The sequence below is a fragment of the Pyrus communis genome, chromosome 15, assembly GCF_963583255.1.
Source record: "Pyrus communis chromosome 15, drPyrComm1.1, whole genome shotgun sequence".
Classification (NCBI taxonomy): Eukaryota; Viridiplantae; Streptophyta; class Magnoliopsida; order Rosales; family Rosaceae; genus Pyrus; species Pyrus communis.
In genome coordinates, this window is record NC_084817.1 from 16030523 (window position 1) to 16039249 (window position 8727).

The window sequence follows — 8727 nt, forward strand, 5'->3', positions numbered from 1 at the left end:
TGAGTTTCACAATGGCCTTGTAGCTCAAAGACTCTTACGAAAGTTTACTCTTGCAATTCCTGTATACTCTTGGACCCGAAGTCCTGTGATCAATTCCACCTCCATTAATATTGCTTGTACAAAAAAAAACAACTTCCATCTTGAGTTCTTTATTGGAGGGAACAAGATGACACTAAGGCATCAAGACAAGTATTCGACAAGTTCCAGATGCAGAAGAATGGGCCCTCTGCTCCATTGTTTCCCACTTTGTGAACCTAACATGGGTCTTGCTTTACAAAATGTTTGGTAATGGGAGCTGAACTTTTACAAAATTAAATTTCATCTTTTTCTATAACAGTGTGAAACCAAAGCACCAAGATCCCTCCTTTTACAGCCTGTACTCCTTTGAAGAAATGAAAGAAAACCAAAAGAAAAAAGAAGCCCCAAAGAGTTGAAGTCCAGATAACAATAGCACTTTCTTAGGGTTTTTGACTTTATGGATTGGAGCTTCTACCCACAAATGAGCACGGTGGATGAAAAGACTTGTGTCACTTTCTGCACAAACAAACCCCCTTTATTCCATGGCCCCTCTCCTCTTTGTCAGGTTTCTTATCCAACCCTTCCTTACCTTGACTCCCTCCGCCTTGTTGCCGACATGACACACACTGCCCTTGTTCGACCTCTTCCATCTGATGAGCTGGGCCAAGTGACCAATCCTCTTCCGCCAACTGAGCGGGATGTGGGATTTCCCGTGCTCTATCACGCTCTTGCTATCCTTTGCCTCCTTTGTTTCCTTGGCTTCCTTGCTCAGGTTGTGATTCCAGGACATGTTGCAATGATCTAGAGAGACCTTAGACACTTTGTTCTTTTCCCATGAGGCCACTCCATTGTCTTCAAACTTGATTGATATGAATGAGTCTGCAAAAGCAATTGACATTGCGAATAAGTGACCATGGTTGCCAAGAAAATTCACAGACATGCACATTTTTTACAATCCTTTTCAGTGGTGAGAAAACCCCCATTGACCGACTATCTCGTTGAGTTGGGGGCCTTAGGACAAAAACCCCCCATTGACCGACTATCTCGTTGAGTTGGGGGCCTTAGGACAAAAACCCCCCATTGACCGACTATCTCGTTGATTTCGGGGCCTTAGGACAAACCCCAAATACGAGCAATCATACGCAACCACACGGTACTCTCATCATTTTCAGTTAAGGCTCCAAGGGTTGATGACCAAATAAAAGCAAATGTAATTCAATCAAAAGAACGTAATTAACACAAATTTAAGGTTTGGAGTTAATTATATATGGTTTCATTCAAAATGGGCTAATGATCATGATATTAACTTATGAGAATATAAGCAAACAGAATATGTTAGTCAAATGTAGCAACTGTGTTTTCATCCCCTCCAAACTTTACTTTCATTATTATTATTATCATCAGTTGGTTGGGATGGATGGAGAGAGGGTTGAGTGAAAGCAAAGAGAAAGGATTGATCAAGAGAGGAAAACGATTGTTAGTTAGAAACTTAGAACTAAAACATAAGGTGATGTAAAATGATCATCCTACCTTTTGGCTTTTGCCCTTTAATATATTATATATCAATTTAATTAAGTTGCTTATAATAATGGAAGTATGGGGATTGTTTAAAATATTTCTAAAGAGGGATGTTTTCCAATACCAATATAGATTTGGAGGACTAGTGGTGACCCTCACTTATTTTTCAAGTGAATCAAATGTAAATGCACAAAATCTAATAAAGGTGTCACTTAGTATTTCAGTCTAGTGATATTCCTCTTCATTTGTAAGTGAGAGGTCTTAGGTTCAATTCTCACCAATGGTGGATTTGAACCACATTATTGCTAGCCCATTTTGAAGCTAAGTCACCCCTCCTTAGCGTAGATAATATCGTTTGTTAAAAAAAATTCTCATAAATATAACATCCATTTAATTCAAAAAAAAATAAAAAAAATGCAACTTGGTTCAAAAGGATGAAGCTTTTTTAGGTAATTGTCAAACTGATCTGCATGTAGTTTTTTAATAACAGTTTCTTCACAAAATTGGAAACAATTCCTAATTAAATTAAATTGATTAGACAATTCCATGAACCCCAAAAACAGAAAAAGATGCTTCTTCATGAACAAATCCCTAAACCCTAAGTCATTTTTTGCAATCTTTCACCAGGATTTTCTTTTTCATGCTGTCATTGGTCTTGAAAACTTGGAAACCCCATATACTTCAGGTATAGTAAATGAAATCTTGCTTCCTAAATCTGCCATTTTATTTAAACTTTGACCATAATTTTGTCATTATTACCCAAAAAGCAATTAATTACGCAACATATTCAACCAGACCCACGACAAACAAAGAAACAAATACACACATACAACATCAAAGCACAATGCTTGGCCGTCAACATTGTTTATATCACCACAAACCCCTAATTTTTACCACTAAAAGCTGGAAAAAGTGAAAAAGATATAAAATTTAGCACTCACCCACTAGAAAAATAACTTACCTTCTTGGCTGGTGGAAGCCTCTTGATCTAAGCCGTCGTCTGGTTTCCCCTGCCGATTGAGGAGAGAGCTGAAAGCAAAGATCTTGGGGAGGCTAATGGGTACCTTCTTGTGCATACCATTTGGGTTTTTATGGGCACTGCCGCCTCCGACGGAGGAGATATGGTGGCGGTGGTGGTGGTGGCCTTTTTTGGAAGCCAAGATTAGAAGCCTCTCGGTCAGGCAGAGGGAGCAGACCCCCACAACAAGCTCTTTGGGGTGGAAATAGCAAAAGGAGGTGTCTTCTTTGTACCCATTCATGTTAGAATTAGGGTTTGAGGGAGTTAATGAGAAAGGTGGAAAAAGAAGGGGAAAAACCGAAAAAGTGAGAAAAATTTGTGACTTGGAAAGAAAGAAAAGGTTGTGTCTTCTGTGTTGTGTTGTCTTGTGTTTTTCTGTGTTTGTGGGAGAAGTGTGGGAGAAGTGTGAGAGAAGAATAACTGTTTGTGCGTGTAATGTGTGTGTAGGAAGGCATTTATACTCTGGAAAATTTTTAGATTAACGGAGGTGATCACGGGGTTGGCCCACAAATCAATTTTGGCCAATATAATACTTGGAATTGAATGTATGCTGCAGACCATCTCTAACGTTTGAGTTAAAATTTAAAATTTAGATTTTAAACTCCAATGATTGGGCCTAAAATAAGTTTTGCATTAAAACCTAAAGTTTGGACAAATTTAACCCATAATTTAGGTCAGGGTTAAAAGGCTGACCAACCAAAATTTAGGTTTTAAACTAATCCAATCCTTCTTCAATTGTTGGGTCTAAAATAAGTTTTGGGTTAAAACTTAAAATTTTGGCAATTTTAAATTTTAAAATGCATTAAATTCAACGGCTGAGATTGAATATGGTCAAATCTGACATTAAAAGAAAGATCTAACGGCCCAAAATTGAGCTAAAACAATTAAAAATATATTTAAATCAAAATTCACCCCAAAACTCTATAAATATATGTTTCATGGGATCGGTTTAGTGATTTTTTAATTTTTTCGGAATCTAAATATTTTAGGTTAAAATACTCATAAAAATACATTATGATAATCCACATAAATTTTATTTGATAAAGTTACTGAAAAAATAAAAAATAAAAAATAAAAATAAAAATTTAGCCTAAATTTATTTTTTAATAATCTCAGGTAACCCATAGCTATTAGATCAGAGAAAAATAAAAATTATGGTTAAAACCTATTTTGAGTTATAAATTTTAGGTTTTAACATTGGACTGATAAATTGGAGTTTGAATATTATGATTTGGTTATTTAATTGAAACGAGAAAAGTCATGAATTGGGAAAAAAATAAAAATGGAATGAACTAATATGTTTTCTTAAAAAGAGTACGATATTTCATTCGTTGAAAAAAGAACATTCCACAAATATATTATGAAGAACTCGACTCCATAAGAATCCTTGCAAACTAAATATGAAATATTATAATAAAACATCACGAATAATTAGATATGATGAGATTCACTTGATATTTCAATAAATTTTCATAAATAAACCAAATCAAATACAATCTAATAAGCTCTAGTTAGATTGGGTTGGATTTACGCTACTAATTTCACAACCTCAAATTGTGAAATTCACATCTCAAACCCCAAAAGGTCTATTGGATTCCTAACCAACCATGTCTACGTGCAATTTATTGCTTTTAAGTAGATAATCTATTGTCACTTAATATTACAGTTTAGTAGTATTTTTTTTCATTATATGAAGTTTAGCCTACTCCATTCCCTTTAATGTAAATAATATCATTTGTTTAAAAAAAATATATATATATATAATATTCTATGCAGGTGATCCTCTACTATGGTAGTGGAGAGAAATGTTGACATTGAACCACGACGCCTTAATTTAACATCTAATCTAACAAATTTATCGTTTGACCCAAAAAAAAAAAAAAGTAAAGTTGAACAAAGTTTTGGATTGGATGCTTCCTTTTTTTCACAATTCAATTACTAAAGCTAAAATCTCTAGCAAAAGCATTTTGAATTAGTCTTGTTGCAGAGATAGACCCGTTCTCCTCCCAAGAGGAAAAAGAAAAAGTATGGAGGAGTGGTGTCAACTGAACTGAGAGCCCACACGTTGAGTTGATTAGTATGATATATTTATGGCTAATCTTCCTAAACCAAAAGTGGAAGACTAAATGCCTAGAATTTGACAAACCAAACCCCGAAAGCCTATCGAAAACGCTTGGATTGGGGATGCGGTGTTGGTCACTGCCGTGTGACTTTTAAGTCAAAAAGTGCGACTCCCACTTGATTTCTTTCCCAACTTTATAAAGGCATAGATAAGATGTAAGCTAAAGTCGTGAGATTGCAATTGCAAAAGTAGGTTTTTATAGGTAGTTTGTTGGTGCTCAAGGAAAAGTTACAAAATGAAGAAATTTCTGCGTGCGACAATTATATCAGGTATATACTATTCGACTCATTTGTAAAGAAATGAGTTGTTTTGTATTTTAAATAGAGTAACTACTGATTTCTCTCTTGAATTTTCATTTAACTTTTTAATTAGAAACTTAAGGACTTGAACTTTTCTTTTTGTCGATTTCCGACCTAATGTTAGCTTTTCACATATTCCATCCAAATTAACATTAACGCTTATCACGTGGACACCATGTGACTCCTTTGAGGACAAAAACGTCACTTCACTAGACCTTCAAACACAGAAACTATAGAATCACATAGATTTGCCTAGGTCAATATTTTAGAAATCTAAGGTTTTCGATTATTTTAAAGAACAAAGCGACCTAACTATCCTCACATGTTGTGCACATGCTTCCATTTAACAGAAATTTGGATAGAATAAATGAAAACCAAACAGCAGGGGAAATCGGCCAAAAAAATTAGTTTCCTTAATTTTCCAATTGAAAAGTTTATGAGGGAAATTGAAAGCTAAAGTAAAAGTTGAGGGAGAAATCGGCAATTTACTCTTTTAAGTATCACTTGATTCTATACACATATTGTATGAATTTCAATCCAAAATCCCACTCTTTTATGAGTAAGTTGAACAGTTCACTTAATTTGACCACCGGACACAAGAACTTCTCAACAAGATCACCTAGCTGTTTTTTCGTCATATCACATCTTGGAAGAAAGCTACGGTGTGGGTGCATAACCTTTCTCCAAGAAGATTGTTTTCACTACAAATGTGTAGTCAAGGCCTTGATATTCCAAATTTCCTTGGAAAGCTATGAGGATTATGTGAAAAAATGGACTCGTTTTTTCTCTCTGTGAAGATTTTCCGGGACAATTATGCAAATCCCTATCTCCAAAACCTCTCATTCATGCCTCGTTTTCTACAAATTGGTCTACATTTTTCGTGTATCAAGATATAGGTCACTCGACAGTTGCTAACAAGATCGACAAGAGGGTTGGAAGACATAAGAAAAATCAATACCTCCTTAATTTAATATGTCTTGTGACGTTTTATTATCTGAACTTTTTTTTTTTTGAAAAAGATTAGCAAGTGATTTCGTTACGGCAGTCTATTTTTTCGGATAGTGAAAAGACTCATAGAGACATTTCAGCATCTTCCTAACCACCATTATGTGATTCAGGGAGGCTGAAATGCTTCTTTGAATTTTAATTTGTGCCAATATTATCATTTCTAGTCCCTTTTTAATAAAATAAATAAATTATAAAATTATAAAATAAAAAATAAAAAATAAAAAATCTTTTAAGTTTGCTCCCTCAAAACTTTTAATTCGTGCCAATAATATCGCTTCCCCCAACACCTTCCGGTTAGGTTGGTCAATTTTTCTATCAAGTAAAGCGTTATTTGTGGCCATTTGGTACAATGAAAGCTTTTAAATTTGTTGTTGATGTGTAAGTTATCCTCTTTATTTTTCTCAATCTCAAATTATCATAATCTTAAACATTTACTATTCTACCTTGTAAATGTATCATTTTGTTGACAGAATTGACCGTTGGGGGTATGTGTCTATATATATATATATATATATTTTTTTTTTTTTAATGTAGAATTAAAGTGACCAGTAGGTGGCTTCACCACAATAGTCCCCACTTCTAGGGGCCGGAAAGACTCACAGATGCATGCACTGAAAGTTTAAGAGGATTGAAACCCAAATTGAAACTTTTTGCAAACCGAAATAAGATCCAAAGTTGAAGAGCATTGCTAAACTTTTTTTTCTTTTGGTTAAAGATTATTGAAAGGGAAAGTGAATGAAGCATAAAGTTAAAAGGATTGAAAGTTGATGGAAACAAACTAACTAACTAATGGAGCACATGGGGTAAGTGGCCCTTTACCATAATGGTTCGAACCTTGTTGGCTCTCTAATTTAACATCTAATCTACTAAATCTATCGTTTGACCAAAAAAAAAAAAAAAAAAAAGCGAACCTCGTTGGCTCCCTAATTTAACATCTAATCTAATAAATATATCATTTGACCAAAAAAAACAGAGGAGCACATGGGAATGCTTCTAGTTGGGCTGCCTCAACTCTCCAAGTCAGGTTCATAGCATTGCGCGTGGAGAATGGACCAGACCAGATATTTCCCTTCTCCCTTTCTTGACCAGACCAGATAAGTCCCTTTCCAAGCTGAAAATTTCATTTCCAAACCCTACCTTTACTTTTCTTATATACCAATAATGAAATGAAACATTTTAAGGTCCATGAATTGGAAAGTGAATACACTATATCTTCTCAACGCTATCGTGTTATTTCTAACCAAAAGAACGAATTGAGTTCGTATAGGCATTTTAGACGCTGCTATTGAAATAGTCCTTCTAGCTATATTTTTTGCTACTCTGTTCATTTTATAAAGTATTCTACCGGGTTTAACAATAGTAGCCCAATACTCCAGAGATCCTTTCTCCGAACCCATAGGTGTTTATGTAGGTCTTATAGTAACAAGTTTGTCTGGAAATATGCGTACCCATATTTTCCACCGTTGTGTGCATTTCATGTCATTGCTCACCTCCCTGCTTCTATTTTTCTAGCTGTGATCCGAGATGGTTCAAGCGCTTGAAGAGCATATCTACCAAAGCAATTACAATTACTTCAATAAGATATTGCTTTCATTATTCCCCTGTGTTGTTTACAAAATCTAGTACGACGTCACGTGTTTTAAACTTTACATGGCATCACATGTTTCAAATTTGACATTGTTGTTTCAAAAAGTCATCGTACAGGAATTAACCATTGGATTTTATTTAGTGGTTCAATGTATACCCAATTTTTATCTCTGGACACCCTAAAATTGTTGGCAAAAAGCTATGGAGACCCATTGCACTAAGAAATTTGAGAAACAACGACTTTACTTCTTTTATTGTAAGCTAAGGCATCACTCTAGGTGGTTGGAAAATGATTGTCTGCAAACCTGCCGATTTGAAGGTGGGAGAAGCGCCGGTCACCATTAGTACGGTGACGAGTCAAAAAATGATAAGAGAGCGGATAAAGGATATGGGTGGTTGTGCACCGATGAAAGAGAGGGCAGGGCGACTGAGAGAGAGTTGGGTGGTGCTGCAACTGCAACACGATTTAGCTCCAACACTTAACCCATTCATTTTTTTTTTTTTTTTTTTTTTTTTATACCTAACAATTATTCCCTAAAACTTAGTTGCGTGGTTTTGTAACTTAAACAATAGGATACAATGATCATTAAAATAAGAAAAATATGTGGGCTGTCCAAAGAAAAGAAATGAGTATACAAAGAACCAATGATAAAATTACACTAAATGGTGGCCTAAATACCATAATACGTAATAATTGAGTATCAACCATGGGACCAACTGTGGTACTAAGTGATTGTCAAATTCTTCGAAACCTAAATTTTGCCACAAAAAAAAAAGTGTGGACAAGACGAACGAAAAATACAGGTTAAAAAAACAACTTAAATAAAAAAAAATACAGAGAGGATGGTGGTATTCTAAAAAATTGGTATCTTGAATTAGGGGGTTGGGCACGAACCAGGTCGGGCCCAATTTTGAAAGGACCAGACCAGACTTGGGTTTAAAAAAAATAGGCCAGACTGGGACGGGTACAACAAATTTTAATACAGGAATCGGACCTAACCCAACCCATTTGAAACGGATTGAGTCCAAAGTCCTCCTTTTTTTTTTTGGGGGGGGGGGGGGGGGAACTGAATTTTTACAGTAGCACAACTACACAAATTCTCAGAATACAGATTTTACAGTTTGCACAACACATCCAAACATTACAAAGTCCAACA

The 8727-nt window shown here is 35.1% G+C and overlaps 1 protein-coding gene across 1 annotated transcript; it reads right to left on the bottom strand.

Moving 5' to 3' along the window:
• Positions 1 to 2952, bottom strand: LOC137718388 (uncharacterized). Its single transcript, XM_068457928.1, has 2 exons — positions 2498 to 2952; positions 1 to 897 (listed from the first exon to the last, which is right to left on the bottom strand). The coding sequence occupies exons 1-2, from the start codon at positions 2793 to 2795 to the stop codon at positions 554 to 556; spliced, it is 642 nt and encodes a 213-aa protein (XP_068314029.1). The 5' UTR covers positions 2796 to 2952; the 3' UTR covers positions 1 to 553.
• Positions 2953 to 8727: the final 5775 nt, after the last annotated feature.